The sequence below is a fragment of the Pseudorca crassidens genome, chromosome 15 (assembly GCF_039906515.1).
Source record: "Pseudorca crassidens isolate mPseCra1 chromosome 15, mPseCra1.hap1, whole genome shotgun sequence".
Taxonomy (NCBI): domain Eukaryota; kingdom Metazoa; phylum Chordata; class Mammalia; order Artiodactyla; family Delphinidae; genus Pseudorca; species Pseudorca crassidens.
The window spans coordinates 74,039,830-74,057,748 of NC_090310.1; the positions used below are offsets into that span (position 1 = coordinate 74,039,830).

General features: G+C 45.5%; 1 protein-coding gene across 2 annotated transcripts in view; it reads left to right on the forward strand.

Annotated features, from left to right (window-relative positions):
• STK4 (serine/threonine kinase 4) overlaps positions 1-16,983 on the forward strand; it is a 94,811-nt gene extending 77,828 nt beyond the window's left edge. For both annotated transcript variants that reach the window (XM_067708242.1, XM_067708241.1), the window contains exon 11: positions 12,662-16,983. In XM_067708242.1, coding sequence (XP_067564343.1) covers positions 12,662-12,820 — 159 coding nt within the window. In that variant the 3' untranslated portion in view covers positions 12,821-16,983. The remainder of the gene's footprint in view (positions 1-12,661) is intronic.
• Positions 16,984-17,919: the final 936 nt, after the last annotated feature.

Consider the following 17,919-nt stretch of genomic DNA (forward strand, 5'->3'; position numbering starts at 1 on the left):
TGAGCATTAGCTTTTGAATTCATAAATGTATATTACCTTTATCTACTTTCTTTGGGTTTATTCTGGGTTTTTTCCTTCTCTAATTGGATAATTAAGCTTAATAATTTTAAATCATCTCTCTTTTCTAATCTATGCATGTAAGGCTCTAAAATTCCCTTTAAGTAGTACTTGAACTACCTTCCACAATTTTTTATATGTAGTTTTTGCTTTATAAAGTCAAGTTTATTGAGGTTAAATTTATATACCGTAAAATTGGCTTATTAAATTAGTGTACAGTTTGCTGAGTTGTGACGGATGTGTACAGTTGTGTAAACACAACCATAATGAGGATATAGAACATTTCCATCACCCCCAAGAGTTCCCTCATGCTGTTTTTTGTTCTGCTAGTTTTTTCTTTTCTACGATGTCTGTGCATGGAGTCAGTCGTTCAGGGCATACTCTTCTGTGGAGGGTTCTTTCATTTAGTGTGCTGTTTTGCAGTTCATCGGTGTTGTCGCATGTACCTGGAGTTGTTCCTTTGACTGCTGAGTAGTTTCGATTGTTTGGCTAAAGCACAATTTGTTTATCTAGTCACCATTAGTACGGGTTTCAGTGGGAGGAAATAAGAGTATTTTAATCCTACACTTGGGCTGTAAATAAACATTCTCGACTATTCTGCATTTGAAATTGCCTGGGCATTTTTCAAATTGAAATTTTTCTTCGGGGTTTGGCATTTTGGACGTTTTTCCATTAGTGGGCAAGCACGTGCTCGTGTGTGTCCTCACTGGCACCCTGTCTCCCTGTAGCAGTCTGGGTCCAGTCAGGAGATACAAACCACATTGTAGGTTAAACGGGGGAGGTTTACTACAAGGAGTTATTAATCTAAAAAAAGACAGAAATAGAACAGAGTCACAGATACAGAAAACACACATGGTTACCGGGGGAAAGTAGGGGGGAGGGATAAACTGGGAGATTGGGATTGACACATACACACTACTATATGTAAAATAGATAACTAATAAGGACCTACTGTATAGCACAGGGAACTCTACTCAGTACTCTATAATGGCCTAAAAAAGAGTGGATATATGTATACATATAACTGAGTCACTTGGCTGTACACCTGAAACTAACACAACATTGTAAATCAACTATCCTCCAATAAAAATTTAAAAAAAAATACAAGGAGTTATTACCTATGATACAAGAGGAGCTGTAAGGTATAGGGAAACTCTCTATGGTTCCCTAGGGCTGACGGAGTGTCCCCAAGGAAGGACAAACTACCAGGGGTTCAGACTTCAATAGAGGAGGTGGGGTTCAGCCCGTGGCCTAGCAGAGGAGTTTGCCGGTTTGGCCAGACCTGAGCTGGCCCAAAGGCTCTGGGCAGACCATGGGCATCCATGGCCCTCTGGAGTGCAGGCAAGGAGCAGGCAAGGAGCGGCCAGTTCCATGGACGTGCATGGAGGGTCTGGGTACCGGTGGGGCCAGGAGACCTTCAGAGCCTGCAAACCTCGTGGGAGCTCTGGTGTCCACGTCGACAGGACTGCTGAAACGTTATTACCAGGCTGAGGCTGCAAAGTCACACAGGAACCAGGTTCTGGGCCGTGGCTGGGCCACACGCCACCAACTGTCCTCACATCCACACTGCTGGCCCCAGTGCTGGACGCTCAGGGGAGCTGCCTCCTCCCTGCACTGTCCCCCCAGCCTGTCCTGAGAAAAACATCACGTACACTTCAAAGGAGAAGCACTCAACATGCATGTTTATCACAGAGCATTACACAGAGAAGGGTGCACTCAGAGCTGAGAGGTAATAAATTGGTAACTGATACACTCTCCCTGTTCTTTTTAAAAGAAATACTATCAAGTCAAAAGCAGTACTAACTATATACTTGTGCTATTAACAGTCAGATATACTTGTGCTATGAACAGTCAGACATTTCACAAGGGGAAAGGTTTTAAGAAAATTAGAACTTATAAAGACTATGTTTATAGACAGATATAAACATCATCTTAATCATGAAATATACCTTCCCATGGTATATTACCGTATACATCGTCTTATTATCACCATTCTCCCCTCTCCCTGTCATTATAGTTTCCAAATTTTATGCCAGAGCCCAGGTCGAAGACAGTTTCTTTCTTCATGATGCTTGCTCACTATAGAAAACATATAGGATACAAATTGTAAAGAACAGTTTCATACCAGAGAAGCTCAGTGTTTTTAACTCTGAGCTCGGATGAGCTTACTACTGCTAGGAATGTGGTGATCATTGTTCCTGAGCCAAAAAACTAGGACACATGGTCTTTACAAAGAATGTTTTCTGGTTTGTGAATTGACATTTGAAAAGTATTACCATGGCATAAATTAAATCACATTTGATTATCCATACTGATTAAACATTGGTTGAAAAGAATAAAGAACTATCTCAAAGTATCTAGGACACATACATATTAATGCTTTTATTTTTCTAAGTTTCTTTAAAAAAGATGACTTTATACAGAAGTCTTAAATCAGAAAAAGAAAAGGAAAATGGTAAAAATCCATATTTAGCAGTTTTGTGGTTTGGGCAGAGTAAGTCTGACACACCCCTCTATCTAGACCTAATTTTTTCTTTTTGACACTGTAAGGAATTTAGGTCCCAAAACTTGATGGCCATTGCAGAAAGATGCTGACATGCCTTGCAGATAGAACTTACCTGCTTTTGCTGCAGATTTTTTTTTTTCCTCAAAGGCTATTGTGAGAATACTTCTCTTGGGGTACTTAGGTTGTAAATCTCTGAGCCTTCATTACATGGGAGTGCCCAGCAGTAAGGCTTATAGAGGTTTTATATGCTTTCCAGAAATCGAGTGCTGTTCATTACTCAGAGAGTTTGTACTTTCCTTCTTGACTAGTTTTCTGTAAACGTTTTGTTCTTTTAGTGTATTTAGACTGGATCCTATTTATGTTTGAAGATACCTTTTAATACTACCTTTATTAAATAAAGTGAGATTAATTTGTATTTCAGCCTTCCGATTTTGCTTGGGATTCTTTGGGCTTCTTCTTATTTGGTAAGATAAGGGAGAAAATAGCCTGGACTTTTTGTTACCTTGGAAATTTCCAGCCCAAGAAAGTGTGCAAAGGCACAACTTATAGGGATTCTTGTGTGATTAGCTAGCCCTTTTCCCGAATTATTCAGCTACATTAAAACTGCAGCTTGGTGCAGTTGGTGTTTTAGGTTTTCATATCCTCTGAAAGATTAATATCCCGCAAGAACGATGATACTGTTGATGTCTCCCTTTAGTGCTTTCACATATCGGGAGCATCATATTCAGCTCTATTCCTCTACTTTGCCTCCTTTAGACATTGACAGTTATTTTAGGACGTTTAATTATTCTAGGAGGCTATGTGTTTGCCAACTTCCTGAAAATTTTCCTCTCATAGTTTGGCTTCCTTAAGTGTGAGATCTATAAACCAATTTAGAGCTACTCTTAAAATAGAATTTTTCTTACAGAGCAATCAGCAGCAGTCAAGACCAGCGTGGATTTTCCTGTCCCTTCTCCCTTGTAACTTTATTGCAGTCATTACACTGGTCGAGCCGTTCATTTGACTTTGGCACGCATGAGTCAGTTTGGAATAACTGACATAACCTTACTTAACACACTTATATTACGCTCTTAGGCTTATTTATTGATTACATATTTTCAAAGCTTCCGAAAAGCCCGGTGTCTTACTAGTCATTGAGGGAAGCCAATAAAAAGTCAGTATCATTTTCAAGCAAAGGCTTCAAGATTGAAGGATCTATTTCTTTATTAAATATTCATTGAGAACTGTTTTCTGCTGTCCTGACTCTCTGAAAATATATTAAAGGTAGTTCGTACTCTTAAATAGCTCCCACTTTAGTAAAAGGAAAAGGCAGCTGGGGAGAGAGAGGAGTGGGAGCTTGAGCGGGGCTGCAGGGTCGAATGGGCATCTCCTAATCCGAAGACAGGGAGGATTCTGTTCTGCAGAAGCATGGAGGCATGAAAAACCATGGAATTGGAAACCCAATGGAAAAATGACATTGGAAAACCATGGAAAAAACCCAAAGGAATTTTGAGTAGCTATTAGTGATATTGATAAGTGAACTTGTAAATCCTTTCATTTACTTAACCTAATTTTATTAGCTCCCTGTACCTCATATGTGATAGTTACTTGAAATAACAAGATTTGCATTTCATTTTTGAAAATTCTACAATTCAGACTTTCTCTGAATTAGAGTGAGTACCCCTTCTTTGCACTATAAATATATAAAAAGGCAAGCTCTTTCTCTCAGAGACTCTGACCACAGAGATACTTCCTTCTCTCAACTGTAGTACATGTTGCCTTGACACAGAGTTGGCTTGGCTTTGCACTCAGACATGCAAGAGCTCATATCCTAACCCAACCACTTACATTTGCTGGCTCTGGGGTCAGGGGAACAATTCCTGTATCTCTCTAAGTCTCAGTTTCCATCTCTGTAAAATGGGTACCACTACTTATTTCGTGGACTCTTCTGAGGATTACATGAGATGATGCATGTAAAGTTCTGAGCACAATGCCTATCTAGCACATAGCACTCAGTTCAGAGTAGCTCTAATTAGCAATCATTGGGCACTTAGTAATGCCTCATACTGTAGCATGGTTTCATGACTTATCTACCTCGTTTATTTCTACTTCTAGTGTGAAAGGACCCTGCCATACCCTTTCTGTCCCATACACACCCTTACTTGGCCCACACGCCTCAATCATCCCTACTCCTGCCCAGTTCAGGCCAAGCACAGGTGTCTGACAGAGCCAGTACTCGCTAAAGATGTAATGTTAAATATTAGCAGTGCAATGCCTCTTGAGGTCCATTATTCTTTTATATTTGGGGTATGAAATTTCTTTTTGGGTTCTTGCTATGGAAAGCCAGAATCATGATTGCAGTGAAAAATCTGGGTTTGGTCAAAACTTGACTATCTTTGGCCAACGGCTATTATAAAACTCACAGACAAAACCAAACTGAAACAACAACAAAAAGCAGGTGCCTTGTGATTTTCAGAGTAAGTTGTAAAAGTTCACGCCAGAACAGAGTTGGAGTAAATTCTAAGCATGTAAAAGTACTTCTTCAAAAATTCATTTTGTCACGGAAGTTTAAGGATGACTTTCAGTAAATCACAAATAACCAAGAGAATGCAAGTACTATTCTTTCTTTCCCCCTTCCTTCCTTCCCTTCTTTTTTTTATTATGTTTTATCTCCATAGAGTTTGCTTTGTTTTATTTATTTATTTATTTATTTATTTATGGCTGCGTTGGGTCTTCGTTGCTGCGCGCGGGCTTTCTCTAGTTGCAGTGAGCGGGGTCTACTCTTCGTTGTGGTGCACGGGCTTCTCATGGCGGTGGCTTCTCTTGTTGCAGAGCATGGACTGTAGGTACGTGGGCTTCAGCAGTTGTGGCGCGTGAGCTCAGTAGTTGTGGCTCACGGGCTCTAGAGCACAGGCTCAGTAGCTGTGGCGCATGGACCTAGTTGCTCCGAGGCATGTGGGATCTTCCCAGATCAGGGTTCGAACCCGTGTCCCCTGCATTGGCAGGCGGATTCTTAACCACTGCGCCACCAGGGGAGTCCCCTTCCTTTCCTTCTTCCTCCCTCCCTCCCTCCCTTCCTTCCTCCCTTCCTCCCTCGCTCCCTCCCTCCCATCCTTCCTTTCTTTCTTTTTCTTTCTTTCTTTTCTCTCCTTCCCTCCTTCTCTCTCTCTCCCTCTCTCTCTCTCCCTCTCTCTCTCTTGTGCTGCACCACTTGTGGGATCTTAGCTCCCCAACCAGGGATTGAATCCACACCCTCGGTAGTGAGAGCTCAGAGTCCTAACCATTGGACCGCCAAGGAATTCCCTATTCTTCATATTATAGTAAAACCCCATTATTTAAAGAAAAAAACCCTTTTGCTTTTTGTCTTTTTGTTTATACCATTTATCAAATTACATCCTTCATACGCACACAGACACACACACATACACACACGATTCATACTGAACCCTCTCTGGGTAGGGGGCTCTCTGGATGTAGTCTTCAGGTTGTCTGAGGCCAATCTTCTGACCCCTGTTGGAGCTCTTGTCATTATATCACTGTGCCTGCTTGAAGCCAGATGTCTTTGTTTTACCTATGCTTAAAGTCTACATTTCATTCCAGTCATCTTGATAAATATTTTATACACGTGCAGTCATGTTTGCTTTGACTGGAATTCTGGTAACCGTTCCATGTATTGATTTGAAGTCATCATAAGCTCAGAATGGGATTGAAGTAATAATTCACTGATAACAGTTTTGCCACTTTTCTTCCTTATTGGAGAAGCATGAGGAAGAGTTTATAAGGGACTGATGGAAACATGATTTGGCATGACCACAATTTGAATCAGAGGAAATCTCTCATTAAAATTCTCACAAGGCTTATTTAAGGAGCAAGATCTTTTGAAATCGAGTAATCTAGTGCTTACTTAATCCACACCAGCTGTGATTTGGGTGCAGCGTCCTTGCTTTTCTGCTTGGCTATCCTCTCACTCATCTGCTGAGAGGTGACTGCATCACTGGAGAGTCTTATCTTACTGGAGTCACCTCTCCCCAGTCTTGAATCCACCCCTAGATAAAGATAAGGTCACATCAAGAAAGGGAACGTATCTTTGTTTGTTTTTTTTTTTGCGGGTACGCGGGCCTCTCACTGTTGTGGCCTCTTCCGTTGCGGAGCACAGGCTCTGGATGTGCAGGCTCAGCGGCCATGGCTCACAGGCCCAGCCACTCTGTGGCATGTGGGATCTTCCCGGACCGGGGCACGAACCCGTGTACCCTGCATCGTCAGGCAGACTCTCAACCACTGCGCCACCAGGGAAGCCCAGGAACGTTTCTTTGGTGGAACTAAATCCATGTCTTAGATGCCTTTTGCCTGACCTTTATATGTTTTCTCTGTTGCGCTTTTGCTAACCTTCTAGTGGCGGGTGGTAAAGGAATGGGGTGGCCTGCTGGTAGTTTCGCCTCTATCAAGCTTCCTTGTCATCTTGCTAAATTCCAAAGGTGTGTTCGTTCTTGGCTGCAATAAAACATCACCTGTGACAGGGTATCAGCCTGACTTACCTGTCCCGAAGGGATGACATGTTTGAATTTTTAAAATTTATTTATTTATTTATTTGCGGTACGCGGGCCTCTCACTGTTGTGGCCTCTCCCGTTGCGGAGCACAGGCTCCGGACGCGCAGGCTCAGCGGCCATGGCTCACGGGCCCAGCCGCTCTGCGGCATGTGGGACCTTCCCGGACCGGGGCACGAACCCGCGTCCCCTGCACCGGCAGGCAGACTCTCAACCACTGCGCCACCAGGGAAGCCCTGAATTTTTTTTTAGGTACGTATCATGACACCATTCTCATGGTAGACTTCTGAGGTAAGAGTTTCTGGCAGCAGCGGAGCAGGACTTTGAAATAGGTCTAAATCCTATACCTTGGATTGTTTGTTCATCATGGGCCTCGTTGCCAAGGCAGGATGAAACTCTCCTGTATGTTCTGATGTGTTCAGTTTAGCTTGACCCTGCTGATTCAAGATGGGCTCACTGTCAGTGTAATTCCTGTGACTTGTTGCTTGTGATGAAACACCAGCCAGATCTTCTCAGTTGTTCTCTAGGCCACTTGTGCAACTGACATGGACACGCCATCATTCAGAATCTCAGGGTTGCTAAGGCCATTTGAGAAGAAATCACTTCCCATCAGCCTTCTGGCTCCGTCCTAATGCCGGCAATCTGAGGACCTTGCTGTCGTCTGGCCCAGAAGAAACAAGCCAGGTCCATCTGATTCGGGGTTTCTCACACAGAGTTCACTAGAGACGCCTCTGTGAGTGGGCGTGTGTCCTGCACCACACTGTGAGCTCGTCACATTCAGCTCTTACAGCAGCAGCAGCAGCTATATTACTCACCTAGTTCCTCCATTTGCCAAGAAAGGACTTAAGGTGACAGCTTCCATTTATCTGCTTTCTTTCTGCGCACCAGGCGCTCTGTTTTATACTTTACCAACACCTCTAAGCCTCACAACTTCCCTTGTAGGTGAAATACTTTTGTCCTCCATTGAAGAAGCAGGCAGGTGTGGCACACATTAAAGACTTGCCCAGGGCCATCCAGCTCCCAAAGGCAGGGCACCCGTGGAACCAGGGCCATCTGACTCAAAGCCACTGCTCTCCCCCAAACCCAGCTGCTCCTCCAGCAGCCTTTCTAGATAAGACGGGCTTGCTTGCTTGCGGGAGAGGGCTTGCTTGAGTTCTCTGAGGAGTTCACATCTGAGCTAAGGCCAAAAGGATAAGGAAGAACTGGCGACAAGCCATCCAGGCAGGAGGATCATTAACTGCATAGCTGTTGAGGCCAGAAAAGTGTGGCCTGTCTGACAATCTGAAATAAAGCATAGCTAGAGGGTCCTGAGCAGCAGCAGTCATGAAGTTGGAGGGGATGACAGGCCGGAGATGTAGGGCCATTGTAGCCCCTGGTGAGTTGTTGGATTTTATTCTAAATGCAGTAGGCAACATACGGGCGGCTCATTTCTGTATTTTTAATTGTTTGTTGCTGGGAGATGATGGTGGCCTGAATTGAGGGCTCGGAGGCAGAGATGAGAAAAGTGGTTGGATTTGAGTTATACCAGTATTTCAGAGACTCGATCGAAGGACTGTATGTGGTCAACGGGGTGGTGACAGAAAGGGGAAAATCGGGGATGATTTTGAGCACCTGGGAGGATGGGGGTACCATTCCTGAGATGGGGAAGACCAGGGGGTAAGGAGAAGAGGTTTGGGGATGAGGGAGGATGGGACTCAAGAGTTTTAGTTTGGATGTGTTAAGGGATGGAGGTAGCCAGTAGGATCTGATCAGGGTGTGTGAGTCTGGAGTTCAGAGGAGAACTCTGGTCTAGAGATGGAATTGTGGGAATCACAGTGTAGAGAGGAAGTTTCCGTCCTAGGGTTTAGATGAGACACCAAATGGTGATATTCCCTTTAGCTAGTGAAAGCCGCTCAAGCTACCTGTGTGGCTGGTATGAGCATTTACTCCATCAGGATGCTGGCTGCAGCGAACTGTGGAACCACAGCTGTTCTACTGCAGGATATACATTTGAAATTTATTTATGCCACCAAGGACCAGGAAGGTGAAACGCTACACTTGGCGCCAGAAAACCATTCTCTGAGCTTGTTTTCAGAAAAATCCATATCTGGATGGTGTGACTGGCTGGCTGTGTTCTAATAGGTCAGTTGTAACTTAAGCCCCAAGGGCCTTAGGGCAAGTAAATTAGCCTGAAGGTAGCTGAGATAAAGCCAGGGTGCTTGTTGTTGCCCCCAGATTAGAATCAAGGGCAAAAGAGCTGCAGAGAAATTGGAAACCTAGAAGAAGCCTTGACCAGAGACAGGCAGCGATTACTTTGTGAGAATTTCACTGCCAGGAAAAGGAGAAGGAAGGTGTAGGATCACGCTTATCCAGTTGAGGGCTTATAAGAAATGCCTGGATAGCTTCTTAGCACCTGAAGTCCTGCGCCTCCCCTCCCAGGGGGCCTGATCCAGTAGCTCTGGCTGGGGGCTCAGGAGTCGGTATTTTCAACAAGTGGTTCTGATGCAGGTGATCCACGGATCGTACTTTGAGAACCACTGAGTTTCAGGAGACCTTTGAGATCATCTAGGCAGCCCTCTCTTACAAGTGGGGAAACTGAGGCCTAGGGAGGAGGTGGTGCTTGCCTGAAGTGGCAGGACAAGTTGGCAAGCTAGTGCACTTCCACCGACTTCCGTTTCTTCATCTTGCAGTTAAGTCTTTATCCAAATGGATGGGTCAGAAGCTAGCCTCCCGTCCCAACTCCCAGCTCACCTTCGTTCACTGTATTTTCTTTCTTTTCTTTTCTGTAACACCTTCTAATCTAAGAGTCATTTACTCATTTACTGTGTTAATTGTCATATGTCTGTCTCACCTCACTAAGATGTAAGCTTCGTAAGGGCAACGATTTGGGGAGCTTTTTGTTTTTCTTCCCACTGAAGGATCCTATGTGCCTTCAGTACACAGTGCCTGGCCTAGAGTAGGTATTCAGTGAATATTTGATGAATGGTTGGATGAAAACTATTTTGTTAAACTATACAGACGTTAACGGGCATTGTGGGAAAGTGCCAGCCCTTAGGCATTGTTAACCCAAAATAGAGTAGAATGTTCTCTTTCTTGCTCCTTTGACCCTGGTTCGGATCCGAGGTTACAGGAACAGCTTATTGATGAGAGATTAATTAGCGACTTCCCAATAATATTAATAATAACGATAATATAACAGCAACAACAATAATGGTTATTTTTATCTTTTTTTGCGGTGCGCGGGCCTCTCACTGTTGTGGCCTCTCCCGTTGCAGAGCACAGGCTCCGGACGCACAGGCTCAGCGGCCATGGCTCACGGGCCCAGCCGCTCCGCGGCATGTGGGATCCTCCCGGACTGGGGCATGAACCCGTGTCCCCTGCATCGGCAGGCGGACTCTCAACCACTGCGCCACCAGGGAAACCCTACAATAACGGTTATTAATAACAACAGGAATAGCTATCATTTATGGCATGTTTACTGTCCACCAAATACATACGACATGAAGTCCTACACTAAGAGCGCCACACCTATTATGAACTCGTCCAATTCTCTTTTCACCCCAAGGGTGGAGGAACTGAGATTGTCTGTTTTCCAGAGGAGAAAAGTGAGGCTCAAAGAGGGCAAGTTATTTGTCCAAGGTTACACAGCCAGTGCAGTTAGGATCTGTCCTTAACCACCAGTTACATTCAGTATTCGGTTTGGGGTGTCCTCTCTTTGGAGAAGGAATCGAAAAAGCTAAAGACGAGGCAGGCATCACCCTCCGGGGTGTCCCTGCACCAAGGACACCAGCCTCCAGGATGGTGTCAAACCACACAGGCTGGAAGGCAAGATGGATTTTTTTAGCCCGACTTTCCAGCACTTCCACACCCTCTCAAGTCTTTCCATTCTCACATTACAAAGAACCTTCCGTCTTGAACTGTGAGGCTTTTCTCACTTCTGAGACCACCTCCCTGAAGTGGACCAAGGGACATTCCTGTGGTGACAGGTCACTAAGCCATTTCTAGGGAGGCCACTGCAGTGCTTCCCTCTAAAGGGAAGAGGGGGACAGAAAGAGGCTCCTTCACCCACCTTTCGATACCCTTTCCCTGGTGAGGCTTCAGGAAGGGGCTGAGGGGGCCAGTGATTCTATAAATCTCCTGTGATACTTGAGTGAGCCTTTTGAGCTCCTGAAACACTGTGCCTGTTACACTGGCTGTGAGCTCACAGAATTTCTCACCACCTGCTGTGGAGAATGTCGCCATACATTCCCACCCCTGCCAGCCTGGCCTGGCCTCGCTCGGATGCAGTGAACACTCCACACATACGGCAATGGCCACAAGGCCACTTGCCCGACAGCTGCAGACACAGGTGGAAGATGGGCCCCCCTGGGCTGTAGCCAAGGTTGTGTGTTGTCACACTCATTGCCGTCTTTAAGCACACAGGGCACCAGGCGCTGTGCCGACCACCCGACAGCCACGGTCTTATTTGATCCTTATAATAAACACGATGAGGCCCTGTGGCCCTACTTCTGTAGATGAGGAAGCCCTGGAACAATCGGTCCCTGGCGTGAGTCTCACAGCATCTGCAGAGGCAGAGCCACGTTTCCAACACAGGTTGAGTTGGTTCTCAAACCCGTGCTTTTGTGAGTCTGCCTGTCCCCAACACTGGTTAAGAGCAGGGCCTCTGGGTTTGAATCTTGACTCTGCCACGTCTCGGCCGTGAGACACTGGCAAATCACTGAGCCACCCTCTTCCTTGGCTTGTTCTTCTGTGACATAGGGATAATAATATACTGAAATCACAGGATTGTCATGAGGATTAAATTAATTGACGTATAATGTATGCCAAGCACTTGGTGTCTGGCGCATGGAGAGCATTGTGTAGGTGCTTGCCTTTAGTATTAACTTAGATATCAGGGCCTCTTTTTCCTTTCTGCAGGACAGAAACTTCATCTCAGAAGTTTCAGGGCTTCTCCAGCTAGCCCCCCGTCCCACCACCCCCACAAAGGACTTGTGTCTGTATTCCCAAGACACTTAGGTAGATCATCCGTGTAAAGTGCTCACTTAGAGTGGTGCTCCCAGTAAGTGCTAGCGGTGACAAGGATGACAGTGCCGAGACTCTGGGGTGTGGGGAGACGGGGGCCGGGGGGAGAGCATCTGATCCTCCGCGAGCATCTGTCCTCCCTGGTGTAGGGTCCCGAAGGAGACATGGCCACCGTGCAGATGCCCACGTCACGGGTAGGACGAGAGCCAGGAGGCAGTCATTATGCTGCATATACCAAGTTACTCTTACTTTAGTGCCCTAACAATGAATCCAATGTAATTAATTTACAAGAGAGGGGAGATGAAAGTCTCATTCATTAAGTTCCTGGTCAAGGAACAGTAAATCAAAGAGATTAACACTTAGAGCTCTTCCCAGGGGAATTCCTTGGCGGTCTAATGGTCAGGACTCTGCACTTTCACCGCTGAGGGCGCGAGTTCAATCCCTGATCAGGGAAGTAAGATCCCACAAGCCGCATGGCACGGCCAAAAAAAAAGAACTCTTCCTGGGGTAAGTTGTCTCAAAAAGCCACTGACCTGGATCTTGTCATGACTATACTTTCTACCTCCCTTGTAGCTGAAGAGTTGGACAGTAGAGGACCTTCAGAAGAGGCTCTTGGCCCTGGACCCCATGATGGAGCAGGAGATTGAAGAGATCCGGCAGAAGTACCAGTCGAAGCGGCAGCCCATCCTGGATGCCATTGAGGCCAAGAAGCGGCGGCAGCAAAACTTCTGAGGGAGGCCAGGCCGGCAGGGCCCCAGGCCGACGGCGAGCTCTGGCTCGCTCGCCCCTCCAGCTGCCTCCATCATCTCTCCAGCCCCTCTGTGAACTCAGGAACGTGCGCCAGTGGCCAGGGCTGCCGTGCCGGTCAGCGCGCCGCCCTGATGTGTGCATTTAAACTGGACAGTTATATCATTTCAGAGGATTCATGTGGGCGCTTTGAAACTCAGAGTTTTCAACCCCAGAAACAGAGACTCCTAGTTGAGTGAGAGCTGGGAAAGTGTCCCATTGTCTTTTGTTTTTCTTCTCCCAGTAGCTTTCAGTGGTTCTTTCTGGAAGACTTTAAAAAATATATATAAATATGCATATATATATAAATTATAACTAGATTCCCCACATGGCGTGGTGGCATCTCTGTATAGGTACAGTTTTAAACAGTTGCCTCTTTTCTGTAAGATTATGGTACTATGGGACATGAGGGCAGAGGACACCAGGAGACTGCTGGGGGCACTCCACCCCCTGGAGCCAACCCCACCCTTTTGCAGGGCTGCACTGACAGGTTAGGTTGGGGCCTGTTCCTTTACCACGCTTTCAGCCTTGTGCAGGCCATCCCTGGCTTCTGGAGCTATCAGTGATGCCCAAGGGGAAGCCTTGAGCACCGGTGTTTACTTTCTGAGTCCCGGGAGAAGCCTGGCACGCTCCTTGCAAGACTGGCCTTTGCAGTTTCAACGCCTTTCATCCACCTCCACTCTCCCAACTGCCTAGAGTCACAGCAAAGACACTGCCCAGTGCCTTAAGAGGAGGCGTGATCCAGCAAGGGGACAGGCCTGCCAGGAACTCCTAGCAAAGTGGAGCTGTGCTCAGTCTGCAAAAGGGAAAAGGTTTTGAAGCTCTCATCATCCATGGGAAGATTACACACGTGGCATTTTGCTCTGCGTTCCTTACAGACAGGGGAAGGGGGCATTGCTTTGGAGACCCACATTCCAACATGTGACTGTTTTCTTTCTCATTTTACTGCTACGGGCTCTGGAAAGGGTAAATGAATATCAGACTAAGATTTGTTCTCCAGGAGACTCAACCCAGACCCGTAAAATGCCAGAGCTGGAAGGGGCCATAGACATCATCTGGTCTAACAGAGGCTTAGAGAGGAGAAGTGACATGGCCCAAATCACAAAGCAAATTAAAGTAAGAGCTGGAATTGGACTCTGGGGCTCCTCACTCCTGCTTCACTGAACCAAGCAGCCCCTTCTTGGAGGGAAGACATTTGTGTCAGTTTTGGTGAAGTTGTTTCAGGGAATCCTGCTAATGGAAACTTGCTCTTGCTTTGTCTCTTCAGTAGGGGACTAGCTGTGAAGAGATTCCCAAGGGGAGCCAGATCGTTCAGTTTCAGCCATTCCATGAGCTCCACAGCATCTGCCGGACAGCAGACAGGCATCACGCGGGCAGATGTAGGGCCTAAGGCAGATCAGAGGGCTTTGCAACAGACAGCACTGAGCCATCCGTCTGGAGCCTTGGTTCAAGGCCACATGTCACTTAGTCACACAGCCAAGAGCAGACGGTTGGGAAAGACAACTGTCTTTTTGTTTTCTAGTACCTCTTCCCCTCAGATAGGGGAGCTATGACTAGGTCGCACCTAAGGATACTGTAATTTGATTCCATTATTGCTTTTGCTACCCAAACCTGGGGATCAGTGGAGAGTCAGGGAATGTTCCTCTTCTGTAGCTGGATTCTGTTCTTTACAATTACAGCAAAAATTACCTTTTTTTAAAATGCAAGAGGTTGTTGTCGGTCTGCAGGGCTCGGCCAGCTAAGCAGCCTTGTGGCAGGTACAGACAACAGAGGACAATTCGAGGATCCCGCTACAATAATAAACGGCAGCTAGTGACCATGACCACTTATTATACGCCAGGCACTGCGCTAGGTAGGTAGGCTCTTCGTGGCAGCTCCAAACTTCCCAATAACTCTGTGAATTAAGTGCTTTATCTCCATTTCATAGATGAAGAAGCAGGTTCAGAGAGAAAAAAGTTCTTTCCCAAAGTGGTACAGGTGGTAAGTGGTAGAATCAGGATTCATAGCATCACCATGTGGGACCAGTATTTACAGGGAAAAGGAAAGTCACAAGTCGTCTTTTTTTTTTTTTTTTTAATTTTATTCAAGTATAGTTGATTTACGATGTGTTCATTTCTGCTGTACAGCAAAGTGATTCAGTTATACATATATATACATTTTTTTTCACATTCTCTTCCATTATGGTTTATCACAGGATATTGAATATAGTTCCCTGTTTATCCAACAAGTCTTTGCAAAAATGAAATGACCACTTTTCTTGCACAGACTAAAAAACTCTAGCTGGCATTCTCAGGTTGGGAAACCACTGAATTAGTAGTCAAGTCTGACAGCCAAGTGAGTTTTAAAACCCTAAGTATGGAGCATGAATTTTCCTACACCATCTGCTGCGCTAATTAACAGTCCTGCCTCAGTCTCTCTTTCTCTCTCTTTTTTTTAAAGGATTTTGCACTTGGCCAGACAAGGGGGGAATGCCCATTATTCTCCCTTCCTAAGCTAGAGCCAAGTAAAAGAAGGTTCAGTTTTCCCCCCATAAATATTCTTGGGAGATGAATCTCTATCTGAGGTTTATTTTGTTTCAAGCATGTGTGCATCCCGCATGCTGGTCCAACAAAGTACATTGCTTTCCAGTCCAGCTAGGCAGAGCCCTTTGGCCAGAAGTCAGTTTATTTTGGATGAGATGGATTTCCTGACAAGGTGTGTTTGTTTTCTTGTGACAGGAAGGCAGAGAAGCAAATCCTAGTCATTTTTTTCCTTGAATACTAAATTCAGGATAGGTCAGCTGGCTTCCATTGAGCCCTGAGTGTCAGTCATTGCTTGAGCATTTGTGACTCAAGCTTCCAGGGGACTCTGGGCCTCTCACTTGTTCTCTCCTAGGAAACAATGACCCAGACCTAACTGTGTCTTTTAAAAATCTCAGATTCTCCAGGAATATCTTTATTGCTTCCTCACCAGTAATTTTGAAGCAAATTTCCATTTTTCTTTTTCCTTGTCCCTTCTCCCAACCACCAAGTGGATGGACGGATGGATTCGTGGACGAGTGTTTGGCTTGATGGATACATGGTTAAATAGATAGATAGACGGACACACAGACAGACCCAATACTCCAAAGCAACTTAAGAACTATAGCCTTGACTCCTTCAGACTGTAGGTTCTGATCCAGGAAACATTTATTTAGCACCTGCTGCCAGAGATGTATTATTTATACCATTTAAAATTCAGTTGTGCTTACCAATATCAGGAATGAGAGAGGTGACATCATTACAGATCCTACAGATATTAAAAGGCTAATAACAACTTTATGAATAACTTTATGCTAATAAATTCAACAACTTAAATAAAATGGACAAATTCCTTGAAAGATACAAAGTACGTACCATACCTCACTCAAGAAGAAGTAGATGATCTGAATAACCCTTTATCTATGAAAACTTAATGGCTCTGGGTGATACACGTATTACTGTCCTCGTTTGACAGATAAGGAAACCGAGGCTCAAGAGAGGTAGAGTCTGTTGCTCAAGGTCAGGTAGCTAGAATATGGCAGAGCCAGAGTTCAAATCCAGGTCTTCTGATCCTCATTCCAGTGCCCTTTCTAGCATACCATGTTGCCTCTAAAGATTGCAGCTCCTTTTTTACCGGAAAATTGTTCCTGCCCAGTCCACATCCTCTCACCCCATCCTTTCTTAAGCACTATGTCTGTATTTTCACCAGGATTACAGTCATTGTATTTGGAATCCATGTTCTCTTTTGTGTTTGGAGAAAGAAAATCTCTTCTACCAGCTTGCACTCAGACCAACTTGGAAAAAAAAAAAAGCTTAAATGCTGTTGCAGACGTACAACTTAAAAATGTGAAGTTTGTAGCTTTAACTTTTTGTAACAAAAACTAATAACACTTGCTTAAGAGCCGACTTGAAATGCTATTTTATAAAGTTTGGATGTAAATAACCAATCGAGGTCAGCAGTTTGTATATGTATGAGACATAGCTTCCTCCACTGCCTTTTTTTAAAAAAATTGAGATGCTTCCTATGTGCTTTTATGTTAGAATTGTTGTTCTCCCTCCTTCCTCCTTCCTCCACCTGTCACCGTTGTTTTAAATAAACTATCATTTGGACCAGAGTCTATCCTCTTTTTAAAAATGAGAGCCTCCATCTATAGCCTGGATGATGGTATTGTGAAACTTTGTGACATCGACTCTGTGGTGTGTTTATTCTGGAATCCAAAGCCAGGGGTAGAGGTAGGTGGCGTAGGAAGTAAACTTTTGTTGGACACCTACTGTGTGCCAGGCACTGAGCTGGTTGTCAGGGAGTTAAAGATGAACTAGGCACAGCTCTTGCAGGCCACCTGGGGAATCGGTTCAGCCCACAAGCATACAACATTGGAAATACTATGGTAGAAGAAAGTACACAACCTGTGGACACAGGAGGGAGCAACAGTCGGTTCTGCTAGGATGTCCAAGGAAGCTTTTCTGGAGGAGGTAATACATCCTGCACTTTAAAAATGAGGAAGAGACGGCAGGTGGAGAAGGGGTGAGAAGTGAGGGAGATGAGGCATCCTGGGCAGAGGGACCAGCCTATACAAAGGGTCTGGTGTGAGAGTCTGGACATAGGATCACCTTGGCATCCTTCATCTCTGTCTGTCATTGATGAAGCCAGGACATGCACTGCCCAGCATTCAGAGGGGATCGGCTGGGTCCTGGCCATCCTTATCCAGAAACAATTCCCTAGCCTGAGCCTGGGTTCTCTTAGTCTTAAAAATTTACTCCAGGGCTTCCCTGGTGGCGCAGTGGTTGAGAGTCCGCCTGCCGATGCAGGGGACACGGGTTTGTGCCCCGGTCCGGGAAGATCCCACATGCCGCGGAGCGGCTGGGCCCGTGAGCCATGGCCGCTGAGCCTGCGCATCCGGAGCCTGTGCTCCGCAACGGGAGAGGCCACAACAGTGAGAGGCCCGCGTACCGCAAAAAAAAAAAAAAGAAAAGAAAGAGGCCCTGGGAGATGTGACACACAGAGGAGAAGGCAACGTGATGACAAAGGCAGAGACTGGAGGGAGG